Consider the following 17,054-nt stretch of genomic DNA (forward strand, 5'->3'; position numbering starts at 1 on the left):
GTCCTCCGGCCGGCAGGGGGCGCTGCGCCGGGCGGGGCGGGGCGGGCCGGGCCCGCGGCGGCGGCGGCGGCGGCGGCGATGAAGCGCGATCGGCGCGGCCGGTTCCTGGCGGCCGCGGGCGGCCCCGGCGCGGCGCCCCCCGAGCCCCGGCGGCGCCCCGGCACGGCGGCCCGCGGGACCGAGGCGGCGGCGGCGGCGCGGCCCGAGCCCCCGGCGGGGTGGGCCCCGGCGGCCGCCGCCTGGACACGGCCCGCCGCCCTCGGCGGGGCCCCGGAGGCAGGTGAGGCCCGGGCGGGGCGGGCCCGGGCAGGCCGGGCCGCGGGCGCAGCCCCCGCGGGGGAAGGCGGGTGGGCCCGGCGCGGCCCAGCCCCGGGCGAGGCGCCGGCCCCGCCAAGCCCCGTGGCGGGAGCGGAGCGGGGTCACGGCTCGCAGCCGGCCCGGCCCGGGGCAGGGGTCCGGCGGCCCTCGGGCGCGGCGGGAGCAGCGTCCGGGAGCCGCTGTCGGCCGTTCCCGCCGCCGGGGCGCTCCTCGCGGTGGGGGGTGGGGGGACCGGAGCCGCTGCAGGGGGGCACCGGCGGGGTCGGGGCGTCCCGGCCCGGGAGCGGCGCGGGGCCCGTGCCCCACCGCACGCGGCTCCCCGGGGGCCGGGCGCCCACCGGGACGGGCTGCGGGTGGGTGCGTGGGTCCCGGCCGGCGTGAGGCCTGGCACGGCCGAGCCCCGCTGCCCCCTCTCCCCCCCCACCGCGAAGGGGCTGTCCCCTCCGCCGGGGAGCTGACCGCCGTTCCCGGGGCTCCGTGCCACCGGCAGGCGATCGGGCGGCGCATCTGCCCCCGTGCCGGGGCCCGGATCCGCTCGTTCGTGCGGGGGGGGGCTTCACCTCGGAGGAGCCGAGGCTGCTGGTGTCGGTAAACAGCGAGGTAAGGAGGGAAAGCCCGGGGGCAGCGGACGGGAGCTGAGCCTCCCCCCCGCTCTGTTACCCCACGACCTCACCCTCGTGGGGTGGCCCCTCCTGGGTGCTGCGCCGTTGTCTGGCCCTGGTTCGGAGGCGGCCGATAGCCGGACGTCGCGCTGCCGGCGCGGCTGGGGGCAGGAGATAAAGTTTGATCATCGAACGGTTCGAAGTTGGGTGTCCAAAGAGAAACCACCGACGGCGGAGGAAGCGCTCGCTCGGCGGCAACGGCTGCGCTGCCTCTGGGACAGCACCCGGGCCGGGCACACGCCGTCCCTCCCGCCCCGCCTGGGGAGCGGCTGTCAGCCCTCCGAAGTGCTCGCCCCCACGTGTGCGGCCCTTCCCCGCCTCTGTCCCCTCCCCGGGGGCTCTGCAGGCTGTCCCCACCAGTCTCCGGGGTGCGGTGGGACCCCAAATAGCTCTGAAGGCTGTTTGTGCGGTCTCGGCGACGGCTGGGGGGCTGCAGGCCGGACCCTGCTCCCTCCTCGTCCCCGGCTGGGCGGGCCGGAGGATTTAGAGCGCAGCTGCGTTGCATCAAGGCCAGGAAGAGGCTGCGGCGGGGAGTTTTCCCCGCGCTGGCAGACGGTCAGGGTGCAGCGGGGAGGGATGGAGCCCTGCTCCGCAGAGCAGGGGTGTCGCAGGCCGGGGAGGGAGGCAGCCGGGCCGGGGAGCGGCGCGGTCAGTGAGCCCGGAGCGGGAGAGGTGCTTTGCATCCTGCTCTGCTGCTCCGGGTCGGCCTCGCTGCCGGCTCAGGAGCTGCGGCAGCTCCTTGTCCCCAGCTCCCTGCCCCGCTCCAGGCTGCCGGGCACCATCAGGGTGGCGGAGAAACGGCGAGTCTCGGAAGAGGCCCGCAGAGGCTGAGGGACGCGACCGCTGGCTATAAATACTTTGGAGATAAACGCCGGGGAGGGAGAAGAACTGCTTAAGCCGAGGGACGGACAGTGTTGGCAAAAGCACCGACGTGTGCGAGGAAGCCCTGAGAACGCTGCAGCGGGGAGGAGGTTCCTCCGCTGGGGCAATCGGGCCGGAAAAGCTGATTTTAGGGTTAGTCGGTCGTCGTGCGGTGCCCTGATATGCGGGGGGGGGGGGGCGGTCACAGGGAAGGTCTCTCCCTGTCCGGCTTTTCTGCGCTCGTGCTGAAGGCAGGGCTTCGGAGGCAGCCTGCTGACTTGGACCGAGGGAAGGGGAACACCTTCCAGCACGCCGGTGCCTTCAGGCCGTAGCCGGCGGCCGCGCTCTTGCAGCAGGCACCCAGTGGCTGTGTTCAATCCTTCTCTGGCAGGAATTGGCAGAGCCCTGAGCACCGGGTATTGTCGCCTCTGCCACGGGAAGTTCTCCTCCAGGAGCCTGCGCAATGCTTTCGGGAAGGTGCCTGTGATGGGGGAGAACTCGGAGAAGCAGCGCCGCGTGGATCAGGTCTTCTTCACCGACTTCCAGCGGCTGGTCGGCGTGGCGGTGCGGCAGGACCCCGCGCTCCCCCAGTTCGTCTGCAAGAAATGCCATGCCCAGTTCTACAAATGCCGCAGCGTCCTCAGGACGTTTATCCAGAGGGTGAACGCGTCTCCCACGGGCCACGTCAAGTCGAAAGGAAAGTACGTTGCGTTTCTTTCTTCCCAGGAGTAGTAAATTGCCGTGTTTTGGCACGTGGTCCTTCCGTAACCCCCGAGACCCCACTGTGCTGTTCTGGCTTTTGCAGGAGCGGCGCGGCCCAGGCCCAGCCGGGCGCGGAAGGAGGTGCCTCCTGTCTGGGTGAGTGCCTGCTCCCGGAGCTGCTTGCCTTTTCTTTCGGTGATACCATCTGTGAAGGGCTGGGTTTTATGGGCGTTGAGGAACGACCACCCGGCAGGGCGGCTCCTGCGTCCCTCGGCGCAGCCGTGCCCCGCTCTGGCCGGTTACGGTTCCCTTTCCATCCTCCCCGGCACCGGCTGCCCTGAGCTGAGCTGAACAGGCGCGGGCTCAGGCGGGGAGTACGAAGAGCAGGCAGAGCGGGTTTGGGTGGCAGTGCCAGGCCTGCCCGGACACTGGGGGGCCATCGGAAATACACTTTCAGCTGTAAAAAACCACTTCCAGCTGTAAAGTCAATGATATTGGCGGTCGATGGGACTGCTCCCACCCGAATCCATCTGGGTGCAGCACCTTTAGGGTGTCTCCCGCCTGCCTTCTGACGCAGAAGTGCAGGGCAGGAGCGGGTCCGCAGCCCTGTCCCCTCCCCGGGGGGGAGCGGGTCCCTCCCTGCGGCTGGCTGTGCCCTTCGCTGGCGCAGGGGACTGACCGCGTGCGCTGCCCGTCTCCTCCGACAGTCGACCTGATCACCTCCAGCCCCCAGTGCCTGCACAGCCTGGTGACGTGGACGCACGCGCACGCCGGGAGCTGCCCGTCGGTGCCCAGCCTGCAGAGCGTGCTCTCCTCCGAGTACTGCGGCATCATCCGCGCCGTCTGGGGCTGCGGGGATGGGCACGACTACGTCATGGATACGGATTCGGACTGTAGCACGGTGCTTGTCGACAACGCCTTGTCTGTCAAACGGGAGTGGAACAAGAGCACGGCGCAGCGCTTGACTGACAATGGGGCAGGGGCAGACAATGCCGAGGCTGTTTCTGCTCCCAAACCCCAGCATGCTCCAGCAAGGACAACTCCTTGCCAGCAGCCCGCAAACAAAGGGACCACATCGGTGCCACTGAACGTGGAGAATGAGCCGCCGCAGAACAGGGATTCATCTCACTCACAACTGGACAGCATGGCCTCCTTACAGGAGAAAGCCCTGCCGCAGCCCGTGTTGCCACTGAGCAGTGCCACAGGTAAGGGATTTGCCTTCCGATCTCCCTCCAGGCCTCTGGGGAAGGGCAAAGAGCCGGAGAGCTGGCCCAGGGAGCGATGGCGGGGCTGGGCCCCCTCCTGGGAGGCTGCCGCTCCTCAGGGAGGACACAGAGCCCGGCTGGGGAGCACAGGTTGCCCAGAGAATCACCTCTGATCGGGGACGCTGAGCCTTGCGGAAGGGAAGGGGGAACACGGGTTCAGCCGACCACGTCACACAAAAAGAGCCGGTCTCCTCGCCCTGTGCTCTGTTTCCCCCTCTGATAGAGGGGCCGAGACTTGGGCGTTCCTTAGCCCAAGGTCTCCTCCTGGCTGGAGAGACCCTGCTGCCTTGCTCTTGCTGGGGGACGTGCGCCTGTCGAGCGGCGCAGGACGGTCGCTGGTTCTCCGGCACCACGTTTGCCAGATGTTTCTTTCTGCTCAATCCAAGTCTGCCGGCAAGGAAGGGTTTCCCCTGCCCCGCTGCGGCTGCAGGTGATGCCGAACAGCAGGAGCCCCTTCTGTCCGCGAAGGAGAGCTGCCGGGCGGGCTTGCTCGTGGGCCGAGTTAACGCGGGTTTACTGCTGAACTCCCCCAAACGCCACTTCCAGAAGAGAGGAATTAACAGCGATTTTGAGTTACAGAAGTCGGGCTGTGTTTAGCTCTGACAGCCACGGGAGATGTCCGCTGCTGGGAAGAGGAACGGCAGCTGGGACTCACCCGGGGACGAGTCTTTTGGTTACGGAGCAGGTGTCGTAGGGGAAACCAAAAGATGCTCGTGGGAACGCCAGGGTAAAGGCTCTCCCGTCCCTGGGGCGCAGGGAGAGTGGTCTCCGAGCGCACGAGACACGGAGTTTGGTTTAAATAATCATTAACTTGTCGTGGAGCACATACTTTCACGTGGTATGAGCGAACCCGGAGCGGTTGGTTCCTTCTCAGCAGCTGTCTCCGCTGGCTTGTTTTTGCTGCTTTTCCTTGTAACGCACCGTGTTCTCCTTCATTCCCTAGGACAGTTGAGTGGGAAGCAGGTTCTGTCTGCAACGTCGGATGAGCGGGTAAAAGACGAGTTCAGTGACCTTTCTGAGGGGTGAGAGAAGAGTGGGTTTAAAATAGCCTAAATGTCTTCTTTGCGAGTATGAAATGACCCGCCTCGGAGAGCTCTTTCTCCACGAGTGACCTGGCCCTCGAGGCCCCTCGGAACCGGCGTCAGAGGCGCAGAGCGGTGGCTCTGCGGCGGCTGTGATGAAGCTCACGCCGCTGACGAGCCGAACTCCCCTCCTCGCTGCCTCTGCTGCAAGGGGGTGGTTTGCACAGCGGCGTGCGTGCGTCTGCACGCACGTGTGCTCTCTGCGTTTGTCGGCTGCTTCCAGCAAACCTGGTCCTGTTTTCGTTCAAGGACCCTCTCTGCTCTGGGGAAGGAACCGTGCGGGGGGCGGCGGGGACTTGCTCGGTCCTGGGCGGTGGCGGAGCTGCTGCTCCAGGCCCTCGCCGGGGCAGGCTGCCCAGAGCTCCTGGGAGCAATTCCCCTTCACGGCTGCTCCGGGCTGGGGCCGCAGAAGAGCGGTCGGAAGGCAGGCAAGGGGTGGCACTCGGAGAAATCACCCCGTTTGCTCACGGGGAGAGTGATGAAATGGGAAGCGGGAGTGGGAGGGATGCTGGCAGCTTAGCAGTCTTTATGATCAAAGATTTGGCTGAATCCTTCAAACGTAGGTATTTAAAGTGAGGGTTGTAAATAACTGATAATTGAGTCCCGTCATTCTGAGTCTAAAGTACCAACTGGCCGAGTGCGGACTTATTTCAGTGTCAGCTAAATCTGTCAGCTGTCACATTAAAAGCACCACAACAATTTATTGCCTGTTTCCTAGCTTCAGAATTAATTGCTTCTTGTATGGCTTAGGACTTAAAAGGAGGAAAAAGAAAAACCCAAACCTACGTGGCTGCTACGTATGAGGAAATACAGAATGACCCGCAGCTTAATTAACCTGCGCCAGACAATTATATTGCATTCTTGCCCTACAAAATTACTTCTCCCAGTACAGAAAGCGGTGGCAACATCCCTCAGCAATGAATAGATCTTTTCAGTAACAGCCATTTTTTGTTCTCCTGACAGTGGTTCAATTATTCTCACAGAGATCTAGTCCTAAAAGGACCTGATTTTGCTGTTTGCTGTGTTCACCGGTGCTGTATTTGCTTGGGGAGATTATGGGGGAGGAGAACACGTGGAGCCTCGGCTGCCGTGCCGTGGGGGAGATGGATGCACTGGGAACAAAGAACACGTATCGCTGCTGCCGCAGACGCTGGTGCTGAAGCGCCAGCCCGGTGCTGTGTCGGTAAAAGGCATCTTCTCTCTCTCAGGGACTTCTTGAGCGACGATGAAAATGAGAAGAGAAACGTGCAATCTTCAGATGACTCCTTTGAGCCTTATCCCGAAAAGAAGTAAGGGGCTTGGTGCGTGGTGAGCAGAGCTCTCTGCGCGAGTGGGAGGGCTGGTGCCCACCTCCGCTCTGCTTGTGCCGGGCTGGACTCAGCTGGGCCAACACGATCGCTCTCCTCTACGGCCGCAGTTCTCTCCCTGTCCCTGCCTGGAGGTGACAGCGCTGCCCCAGCACCTGTGTTCCCCGAGCTCCCCATCGGGTTGAAGCTGGGTCACATCCCTCGTCCTCAGGCCCGGCCCTAATTACCGAGCGCGGCTCATGCGTACCTGACGGTGTGCGTGCTCCTGCTTTGCCAGGTCAAGCTAAGCCATCAGACCAGGTGTAACGCTTGGGGACGATTAGGTGGGAGAACTAAAACCACTATCAAGTATTAAACCACTGTCCTTCCTTTTTCCTTCTTGGAGGGTTTCTAGCAAGAAAAGCGACAGCAAAGAAGCAAAGAAGGTGGAAGAGCCCAAAATAAGGAAGAAGCCGGGGCCTAAGCCAGGCTGGAAAAAAAAAATCAAATGTGAAAGGTAATGAGGAGCAGGCGGCGGCTGGGCAGCAGCCCCGTGCTCGGCACGCTGGCTGACGGCAGGCCTCTGCTTTGCAGGGAGGAGCTGCCTACTATTTACAAGTGTCCTTACCAGGGATGCACGGCTGTCTACAGAGGGGCAGATGGCATGAAGGTGAGTTCAGGGTTTGCTCCTGTCTCAAACCTGTTGCTTTGAGTGTTACAGAGCAGCTTCCATAGGAGGAGAGGACCTGTGACAGATTTAATTCACCGCCTAGCTCCGCAGGAGGCAGAAAGTGACTAAACGAAGCAGTTAGAGGCCTTTTTCTGTGTTCCCAAAAGCAACAGGAGCTGCTCTGGCTCTGTGTGCTCCTCCTGTTCTGGAAGTCTGCCGCTGGCTCAGCAGAGCCCTTGGAACAAGCTCCGCTGTGTCCTGTTAAAGCCCCTGCTGCCAGGCATAGACTTGGATGCAAGCCTCTGGTTTTTCACAGTGAGCAGCGCTGATGCACAAGCCTGCCAAGATGGGGGTCTCGTTTATTGGGGGATCCACGTTTTTCACTGGGGAAAACGCAGCCCAGCGGTTAGAAGCTCTGTCCTTTCTTTACAGAAACACATCAAAGAGCATCACGAAGAGGTTCGGGAGAGGCCTTGTCCTCATCCTGGCTGCAACAAGGTGTTCATGATTGACCGGTACCTACAGCGTCATGTGAAGCTCATTCATACAGGTGTGTCCCAGCAGGCTCTGCTCACACCAGGCACGGGCGTTACAAACACCCAGCGACTCATTGCGCAAGGCCTGGGCAAGACGCCGTGCGGGGTGTAGAATGGTCTGCCTTGCCTGTAAACCTGTAACAAGCCATCACGCGGGGCACGTGAGGCAGGGGGAGGAATTCAGGCTCCAGCAGTAAGCGTGGGCAGCCGGTGCATGCGTTTCGCACACTAGGAAAGCAGCAGAATCGATGACTCTCTCCCTTTTTACATTGCAGAGGTACGTAATTATATCTGTGATGAATGTGGGCAGACCTTTAAGCAACGCAAACACCTCTCGGTCCACCAGATGCGGCACTCGGGAGCAAAGCCCCTCCAGTAAGTGCACACCAACCACCTGTCCGAGGCTAAGAAAAGGGATAGAAGGGGTAGTGAAGTTCTGCTGAGCTCTTGCAGTCGCTGACCTCAGCACAGTAATTCTGTGACACAAACCCTGTAGCTGGCAGTGTCCTGGCTGCATCACTTGAAATGTTCATCCACAATGCGTGCTCCAGCTCCAGAGCTTCCCCGTGCTGAGTAGGTCTTGCAGCTCCTTTGATCCTGTTGCCCTTCAGAGTTCAGCAGGTGAATGCTCAGCTACCAGCCGTGAGCTGCAGGCCTGAGGGGGAGAATCACGGTGCATGACCAGGGTAGTTGTAGCTGTCATGAGCAAGCAGCTCTGAGGCTGCGAGTGTCTTCTCAGGGGCTTATTCCGTGTGACAAAGAGCAAATGCCACGGCTGTGGCTTCGGGGTTGGTGCTAAGCCCCTGCTTTGCCTTGCAGGTGTGAAATCTGTGGTTTCCAGTGCAGACAGCGAGCGTCGCTCAAGTACCACATGACCAAACACAAAGCTGAGACGGAGCTGGAGTTTGCCTGCGACCAGTGTGGGAAGCGCTTTGAGAAGGCCCATAACCTTAATGTCCACATGTCCATGGTGCACCCTCTGACCCAGACTCAGGACAAAGCCAAGCCACTGGAGCCAGAGCCCATTCTCCTCCTAAATACTTCAGGGACTTCAGAAAGCCAGGCGGTAAAGCCAGAAGTGACTGCACAGCAGGAGCCCACCTGAGGGGGACAGGGATGCTTTCCCAGTCCAGCCCTGTAGAAACCATATGGCAGAGTGGAGATTTTTAATCTACATTTTAGTCTCCCAAAGAACTCGGTGGAATTAGCTTCAGCTTGCTCAGAAAAAGCTTGTTATCATGCTGTGATCCTCCATGCTCACGTCTGATTCAGCAGTGTTGTACTAAGAGTCTGTCTAATCCAAGGGGAATGGATGTTCGGCAGCACCCCTTCGTGGTCCCCCTTCTCCCCACGCACACAGTTCTAGAAACAGTTGCTCACAACTGTTCCCGGCCTGCACAAGCTGCTGCCTGTACAGAAGTGCCCTCAGGTGGCTGTAAGGGTACATAGGACAGCAAAGCAACTTTAAGCAGACATTTTGCTTGAAAACAAACAAACAAAAAGAATTATGATTCCCAAAGCAAGTCTAAATTGAAATTTGTAACCTACTTTTTATTGTAACAAGAGCTTCATGGTTATGCTTGTAATAAATTATTTACAAAGTAATTTGAAAGAAACGGCACTGGTGAGAAAGGTAGCACCTTGTCTGTCCCTTCATCCGCAGTCAGGGTGTTCTACTCAGCTTGAACACCCTCAGCTTGAGTAGAGTTCTACTCTACCCGTCACTCAAACAGGTCCAGCTCCTCCTCCAGCTCCACAGCCACGGCCGGCCTTGAGAAGTGCAGGAGGGTGGCTCCCAGCTCTGGGTCAAGTTCTTCACATGTGTCCAGTAGCTGGGGAGAGGGCAAGTAGCCAGCGTTAGACCTGCTTGTGCTTCCTCGAAGCGAGTTACAGCAATGCTAGATCATTTTGCTGCTTCTCAGCAAGGTAGAGGAGAGGGAAGCTGTTGCCGACTCACAGGGTCTCCTGGCTGACAGCACAGTGCTGGGGGGAAACTTCAACACCTGCCACTTGGCTGTGCTTGATATTCCCCCAAGACCAGGCATTAAGCAAGCAGTGGGAGCGAGACTGCGCGAGGGCAGTGTTTAATGAAGTGTTTAATGTTGCCGAGAAAGATGAAGCCCAGGAGAGGGAGGATGCAGCTATAGCACTGATTGAGCTCCCAGGTGTGTGTGTGTGAAGCAGGCAGCACCAGTGCAGGATTGGTGCGGCAAGAAAGGCTACGCACGCTGGCACTGAGCAGGAGCAGCGCTCCCAGCTCTCGTGCACTGGGAGAAGGAGGGGGGGAACCCACAAAACCCTGAACGCACCGGTCGTATGTTTCCAAAGCTTTGGGCAGGGCACCGTGGGATCGCACCAAGCAGGAACCGCCGGGCCGCGGAGATCACCTCCAAGGGATCCGCCTGGAGAACAGGGAGAAGAGACACAGCCCATCAAGGCCAAGCGCAATGTCACTTTCAGCTCTCAGTCCCTGCCTCCAAAAGTGAAACAGGAACCACTACACCGCACCTAGGGGCTATTCACAGGTTAAGCGGATCACTGTCAGTGCTTACATTCACCCTGAGGTCCTGTACAAGTAAGACAGGAGCGAGGCAGCTTAGGTTTCAGGCAGCAGCAGGACAGCAGCACCTGCAGCTTCTCTTGGCCCCACGGTGCGAGCAAGCTGCCTGCCTGCAAAGGCAGCCACACAAGGCACCTCTGCTTTGTACAGGAAGGTGGGAACAAGAGGGATGCTGCAAGTGGCAGGTGGAAGGGGTAAAGAATAGGATTCACAGTCACAAGAGGGGGAGAAAAAAAAAAAAAGAAAGAGATGGAGCTTCACTCACATGCTCTGCGGGGTCTGGGCTTTGCCCTGCTTGATCGGACTGCAGCAGGTCTTTCCCTTCCACAAAGAGCCGAAGCAGCTGGATGTACAAATCGAGCGCCACGTAGAGGAAGGTCTGCTCTCGAGTGAGCAGCCCGTGGTGAAAGCGAGGGGTGAGGCTAGAGGAGGTCACACACAGTGTCTGGTTAGCACTGGTTCCATGGTAGACTCAAACACAGAAAGACACAAGGCCAACGCAGCTGGTGCTGTTGCCGCTGTCCGTTTTACAAGTCCCATTGTGTGCGGAGCCACCCCGCTGCCAGGAGCGGGAAGGCAGCCAGGGACACTCCTGTTTGGAGCACAAAGCCGAAGGGAAACTTCTAGCAAAAGATACGGGGCTCCTTAAACAGCAATCCTGCCGTGAGCAAGTATTCTCTCCTGCACAGCTAAGGTAAGGGCTCAGCTCACCTGCAGCCCAGCAGTACCGTTACCTCTGCACCAGCTGCTGTACGTGCAAACCATCAGCCACATCATCCCTCACGACTTCTGAGCCCAGCAGGACATTACCTGTAGAACGCAACAGGCAAGAGCCGGATGTGACGGTCCGAGGCTGCGCTGCGCAGGACACTGTATTTTCTAGGATCTGCAATAGCCAGAGAGAAGCACTAAGCACCTTTAGTGGTCCTCACACCACCTTGCATACTTCTACAGCAGCACAGGGGCTGCACAGTTTCCTTCCAGCCCACAATAAATAGTGCTTAGGTGTGGGGACCCCCGAGAGAAGCAAGCTGTCCCCTCTGAGGCTCTCTACCAGAGGGAACAATACTGAGTTTCAGTCGTTCCTCATCATCAGCTGGGTCACCATACTGCAGGGTAGAAGCAGGATGTTCTCAGCTTTTACCCAAGCAAGTATTTTTTGTGCTGCTTACAAAGGCCCATCGGTTCCTTCTTGGTACACTCAAAGAGATGGGGCATGCCTGTCCAGCACCAAACCTCGCCTTTCCACCCCTCGGAGGCAGGGCTCGCTCACCTCTCTCTGCCGAGTGGAAGAGAAGTGGCCAGGACGTGCCCCTCTCTTCCAGGCACTGCAAGATCTCCAGGGACCACTCCAGAGACGTCTGAAAATCCACTCCTTCCTGGGTGTCAGAAAGGACAGGTCTAGTTTGCCTTAGGCTTTAGTTGCATCAAAGCAGAAAGGAACCCCTCGTAAGAGATTGTGTACATGAAGTGCTCTATTAAAGCACCTTTGTGAGTTTAGTCCAAGTCTTTCCCCTCACCTGGCGGCCTGGATTCCCCCCGGGGAATCAGGCACTGGAGTAATGCAGTGTCTTCATCACCAAACCAGGCCACGACGGGGCTCAGCTGAGAATGATTTGTGAGAGAGGGGGAAGTGGTATCGATGAGCAACCGGCTTGTCACCAAGCACGCTTCCCAGCAGTGCTCAGCGCAGAGCCACTGCATGTCCGGCACTGACCCCACCCTGCTCCGCAGAGCAGGTTTTCCCCCCTCTAACCCATCTAGTGACAGCATGTCTTGGGATTGGTTTGGGGGTTGTTTTTTTTGCATTACTCATTTTACTTGGAATAACCTCCTAGATCTGTTTGCTCAAGAAGTTTCTTCCCTCAAGGACTCTTCCTCAAGGACTCTTCCTCCAGACTCTCCCAGAGGCAGACTATGAGACCAAATGATTATTTTTAACTTGAATCTGCTCCCCAATCCACTCTGTTAGGTGACTACACAAACGGCTGCACTTCAAAGCTGAGAAGAGAGCAAAGGGACAGAAACAAGCATTCCTAGGTGGGAGGATGCTTAGGGCAGACAGCTGCTGGAAGAAACTTGTCATCTTTGCTCCTTCATTTAATAGCATTAAATCATTTGGAAACCAATGTTCCTCCTTGCTGGGGACCCCTTTCTCCTGTGAAATACCATGTATGTTTCCAGCCTGAGGAAAAAAAAAAAGTCATCTAACAAATATGAAATGCTACACAAAAGCTAAGAGAGAGATATGAGGTTCCTGCACTACCCGGGAGGTGTAAGGTCTGAACAGGGAACTGAAAATAGTAACTCATTCATGAAGAGAAATAAAAGCTACCGTGGTGAAAGGGGAGATAACGTCAGTTAGAGGAAAATACAAGTTTAATCTGATAGGAACAGAAGGACTTTCAGCAGGCTCTGTCTGGGATGTTGCTGATCCCTTCCTGCTGGCAGAACAAGCTACCAGCCTTCACAGTACCAGTACAAGGCATTTTTAGGCAGCAAACCAAACAGATCAGACACATTTAGTGTCATGAGAATTCCCTCAGGGCTGAATTTACCTTTGGTGCTATTTTTGCCGAGATGAGATCCAGGAGTGAGAAGAACAGCAGAGAAACAAGAAGCTGCAAGGAAAAGAGACTGCCTCTTAGTTATATCTGCAGTGGTGACTCAGAACTTGCACTTTCCCCATCAGGAAATAACATTTCACAAAGTACATTCCCAGGAGGGACCTGGATGAACTACAAGCACTGCTGCTCCTTCCAGGTGAAGGCAGTGTGTTTGAAGAAGACAGGCTGCAGCCTGACATCGTTCATTGCTTCTAAGGGTAAATTCCACACTCAATTCACTGTTCTCGAAGCAAGGCTTGCTGCAGTCAGCAAGTCGGACAACAGATGACAACTTCTCCCAAATATGGGGAAAACCGAGCAAGCTACCACAGATGTAGACCTGGAGGAGAGGTAGTGTTGGTCCATGCCGCCAGCAGATCCTGTGCAGCCTCCTATCTCAGAAAGCGCATCGTAATCCTGCCCCGACATACACTTGTTATCGCTTTTCTGGATCCCTACCACATCCCTTCCCGGCATCTCCTCCTACCTCAAGGCAGATTTTTGAGGTGAAAGCTGCTGTTATTGCACATGTACTAAATGCTCATATCAACTCAGTGACACCAGTTTCTGACTAGGAGCTTTTGGCTCTAGACCAGTATAAACAGTGGAGGAGTTAATCCCATAGGAAGAGGAGCTGCTACCGTAACTGCTGCCCAGAGCAATAAAACTTAAGGGTAAATAGTAAGGCACAGGTTCCGCTTCAACACTGTTTACCTGTGAATGTCTGAGTACAGGGGTGCTCCCCATACTGAGCTCTGGTCCCGGCTATCCCCTGGAAGATCAGACAGAACTGCCTTCCTCCTCAGCAGAGCGCTTTGGAGAATTGCTGTGCACGGAGGGCACTGAGCATGGCGAAATGGAGGAGGCATTTCCTGGAACAGACTTGGGAAAACCCTCAGGAGGTCTGTTCCTGGGATTCCCAGCACATCTTCCCAGAGCCCTTACAATGCCTGTGCTCCTGTCTCACAAACTTTCTGCATCTCCTTAACCTCCCAGCCAGGTTGCCTGAGCTAAAATCCACAAGGACTGCTCCTTTGTCAGAGGGAGAGGTGATCCTGGCACGCCACAGATTGAGCTCTCAATCTCTGCAGCACTCTCTCCAGCTTCAGTTTTTAAAGCAGCTGTTTCATAGTCCTCCCTGACTTCAGAGAGGAGCCAGTATCTGAGTTAAAAGTTTAAGTTTGGAACAACTTTGCCTGTAAGATAAGTATTTAGCAACGGGTAATTTACAGCTACATTTTATCAATTAGCCACCAGCAAGATTTCACAACAGGGTTTAGCAGGGATACAGCTGTATCTCAGGACAACCATTCCACAGTTAAAGACATTCTACTTCTAGTTTTCAAGAGTAGGGAACAGCAGACATTTAAAATGCGTCGTCTTGCCTGCTCTGTGTCAGTCCCCAGCCTCTTCAGCGCACTTCTCTCTCGTCCGCGTGATGACTGCTGTTGAACAGTACAATGGAGGAAGGCAGCCGAAATCCAAGGAGGGCCAGAGAGAGGGAAAACCACTCCTGAAGAAAGGAAGCTAGGAAACAAAACCAGCATGTCAGGGTTTTGCAGGAAAAAAATAAAAGGAAAAAAAAAGTCACAGCTGTGAATGAGGAGGAAATCAGGGGCTTGGGCAAAGGGTGTAAGTTTGTGATTGGGACAAAAAAAAAATCTCTCTTTTTTTTTCCTGCAGTTGGATGCTACATGGAGACTGTTTAAAAAAGAAATATCTAGAAACAGACAGCAGCATTCCCAAATCTCTTTTATCAGAGGCTAGACAGGTAGTTAACTGTATACACTACTATGGCTAATGCGATTATGTTCAATAACCTGCAAGGGGATTCTTAGAATAAATTCCCAGCTTAGGAGAAAAGTTGCAGAATGCTGAACAGACAGCGTAACAACAGGTAAAGAAGGAAGCATACAGCAGAGCAGCAGTCAGTAGCTTCAGGAGATCAGAGATTCACCAAACCCAGGGAGCAAAGGGTGCGGCAGCTTAAGCGAATGACTCAACACCGTTTCCAGTGTTTGTCTAACAAGGACTCTGCCTTCCAGTCTCCTCTAAAAAGATTCTCTTTTCCTTATGGTGAAACACTCTGACCCATATTACACAGAAGGCCAGACTAAATAATTATAATGACCCATTTTGAGTTTAAACTCTACAAAGGAATCTGTATATAGCTGTCCTACAAGCCTCAGTCCACATTAGCATTTCATACTGCCTGCTGAAACCCAGCCTGCCTCAGAGAACAGGCATCCTGGGCGCTGATCCCTCAGAAAGCAGGTCCTGCTGCCTGCGGAGCCGCGCTCGGTTCCTCATACACACCTGCTAGCTGAGGACTGCCATTCCCTCAGTCTTTCCAGTTCTTCTGCAAGTGGAGCCCCAAAGAGTCTCTTCCACTGAGAGCAAAGTACTGGCTCCAGCCTCGGCCACCAAAGCTAGGAAGAAAGACGGGAATCAGCAGCATTAGTGGTGGTGTACTTAGTAGTTGTTTGCAGTCAGGTATGCACGCTGTCTCAGCCAGGTAGAGAAAGGGTTTCCCCCCCCTTGATGAAAAAGTCCAAGTTGTACATACACACATAATAAACATGAGAAGTTGATTCTATAGAAGAGCAACGGAGCTGGGGAAGGGTCTGGAGCACAAGGCTGATGGGGAGCAGCTGAGGGACCTGGGCTTGTTCAGTCTGGAGAAAAGGAGGCTGAGGGGAGACCTCATCGCTCTCTACAACTGCCTGAAAGGAGGCTGGAGAGAGGTGGGGTCGGTCTCTTCTCCCAGGTAACAAGTGATAGAATGAGAGGAAATGGCCTCAAGTTGCGCCAGGGGAGGGTTAGATTGGATATTGGGAAAAATGTCTTCACCCAAAGGGTTGTCCAGCACTGGCACAGGCTGCCCAGGGGCGTGGTGGAGTCCCCATCCCTGGGGGTATTTAAGACGTGTAGATGTGGTGCTTAGGGACAGGGTTTAGTGGTGGGCTTGGCAGTGCTGGGTTAGTGGTTGGACTCGATCTTAAAGGTCTTTTCCAACCTAAATGGTTCTATGATTCTAAGTTTCACATCCTGGAAATGCAAAGAGGGTCATTTGTGACCACGTACATACCACGGTGCCCTGAAACTCCTCTAGCAGGACCAGTCATAATAAATGAACTGTTCTGCAAAGGTGATGTACATGCTTACCACATGCAACAAAAGCATGTGTCCCCATGTAAAACAGCGCATGAAGAGTTATGCCCAGGAGAGAGAAAAAAAGGCTGTGCTTTATCGACTTTTTGGTTGCTTGGCATGTAACAAGCAGCCCCTCTGTAGTGCATCTGAAACCAAGACAAGTCTCCCAGCTCCTCACTCTTGAACAGCCTCTGTTCCACTTCTACAATGACATTCCAAAAACAAGGCTGCACACCCAGAGCTGGGATCAGCAATACCAAGGGTACTAAAATACTCTGCAATGTTCCAAAGGCGTTAAGAATTACTACCCCCACACCTCACAGTTTACATTAAATGAAATTTAAAACAAACACTCTGAGCTGATACTGAATTTTCATCTAGCACTCTTAAGAGGAAATATGAGCAGTTACCGCTGCAGACAAAAGGACAATGGGACATTTGGTTTGACATGCTGTTAGAACATCATTGACCCCTTCTGCTGATTCCTCACAGTCCAAGCTGGCATTAAGCAGGCCCTGGAAGAGAATAAATGACAAGATGACTACACACATATGTCTTTGCTGCTTTGAAGTACCTCACCAAGCCATGTGTAAACTAATCAAAGATAACTGTAGGGGTCAGCATGGCCCAGCAAAAGAAACGCGTACCCAACAGCTTCTCCTTCCCACACCAGCTTTGCTCTATTGTATTAAAATTAACCTCTACCACTACTTCCTCCTGCTACTTCACTTTCCTGGATTATTGCTCCTCTTTTTGGAATTCACACCAACAATTCTCAAAACAAGGGTACAAATAGCACATCTCATTGCTAAGAATAGCATATAGTCAGGTATCCTGGTAAAGAAATGTCTACTCCGGCTAGCAGTTACCCTGAAGAAGTGAGCGGTGATGTCGTAGGAGAGCGCATACCCTCTGGAACAGACGTTCTTCTGTGGGAAGACAAGGAGAGAAAAAAACCAATTCATTCCTTCCCTTTCGAATTATGCTTTTCTTTAAAGATTTTGGGTGTCTGGCACAACAGGACTCGGATAACACAAAATCACCCTGTGAGATCCTGAGTATCAGTTCAGAATGAAGAAACTCCGTTTCTATATAAAGCAACACCACTGACTAGGTGCGCTTCACAGTCCCAGCACTGGAAAGCAAATCAGATGGCCCTGCTTACCACGTGTTCTGGATGGCAGAGGCAGTTTGATTAACAGTCTTGGAATTAACGGAGGTTTCTGGCTGTGCCTAATATGACAGCGCAGGGGGGCTTGAAAAGGTCATCAGTCAGGATGAATAAATAGAAACGATAGCTATCCTCAGAGCACACCACAGTGCTCTGAGGGACCTGCAAGTCAACTGATCTGC

The 17,054-nt window shown here is 55.6% G+C and overlaps 2 protein-coding genes across 6 annotated transcripts in view; one reads left to right on the forward strand and one right to left on the reverse strand.

Moving 5' to 3' along the window:
• Nucleotides 1-78: 78 nt before the first annotated feature.
• Nucleotides 79-8,998, forward strand: ZNF276 (zinc finger protein 276). The gene is made up of 11 exons (XM_072872690.1): nucleotides 79-280; nucleotides 2,233-2,542; nucleotides 2,647-2,699; nucleotides 3,251-3,748; nucleotides 4,752-4,830; nucleotides 6,099-6,179; nucleotides 6,583-6,693; nucleotides 6,771-6,846; nucleotides 7,279-7,396; nucleotides 7,658-7,757; nucleotides 8,202-8,998. Exons 1-11 carry the CDS (start codon nucleotides 79-81, stop codon nucleotides 8,485-8,487), a joined length of 1,914 nt encoding a protein of 637 aa, XP_072728791.1. The 3' UTR covers nucleotides 8,488-8,998.
• The window catches only part of FANCA (FA complementation group A), a 37,652-nt gene continuing 29,509 nt past the window's right edge, over nucleotides 8,912-17,054 (reverse strand). For 2 of the 5 annotated variants that reach the window (XM_072872682.1, XM_072872683.1), the window contains exons 34-43: nucleotides 16,571-16,630; nucleotides 16,112-16,216; nucleotides 14,865-14,977; nucleotides 13,934-14,075; nucleotides 12,501-12,563; nucleotides 11,216-11,321; nucleotides 10,753-10,828; nucleotides 10,208-10,364; nucleotides 9,692-9,784; nucleotides 8,913-9,214 (exon numbers count right to left, since the gene is read on the reverse strand). In XM_072872682.1, coding sequence (XP_072728783.1) covers nucleotides 9,104-9,214; nucleotides 9,692-9,784; nucleotides 10,208-10,364; nucleotides 10,753-10,828; nucleotides 11,216-11,321; nucleotides 12,501-12,563; nucleotides 13,934-14,075; nucleotides 14,865-14,977; nucleotides 16,112-16,216; nucleotides 16,571-16,630 — 1,026 coding nt within the window. In that variant the 3' untranslated portion in view covers nucleotides 8,913-9,103. Of the gene's footprint in view, nucleotides 9,215-9,691; nucleotides 9,785-10,207; nucleotides 10,365-10,752; nucleotides 10,829-11,215; nucleotides 11,322-12,500; nucleotides 12,564-13,933; nucleotides 14,076-14,864; nucleotides 14,978-16,111; nucleotides 16,217-16,570; nucleotides 16,631-17,054 lie in introns of all 5 variants that reach the window. The other 3 variants (XM_072872685.1, XM_072872684.1, XM_072872686.1) reach the window with 3 other exon arrangements.

The sequence above is a fragment of the Ciconia boyciana genome, chromosome 9 (genome assembly GCF_034638445.1).
Source record: "Ciconia boyciana chromosome 9, ASM3463844v1, whole genome shotgun sequence".
Lineage (NCBI taxonomy): Eukaryota > Metazoa > Chordata > Aves > Ciconiiformes > Ciconiidae > Ciconia > Ciconia boyciana.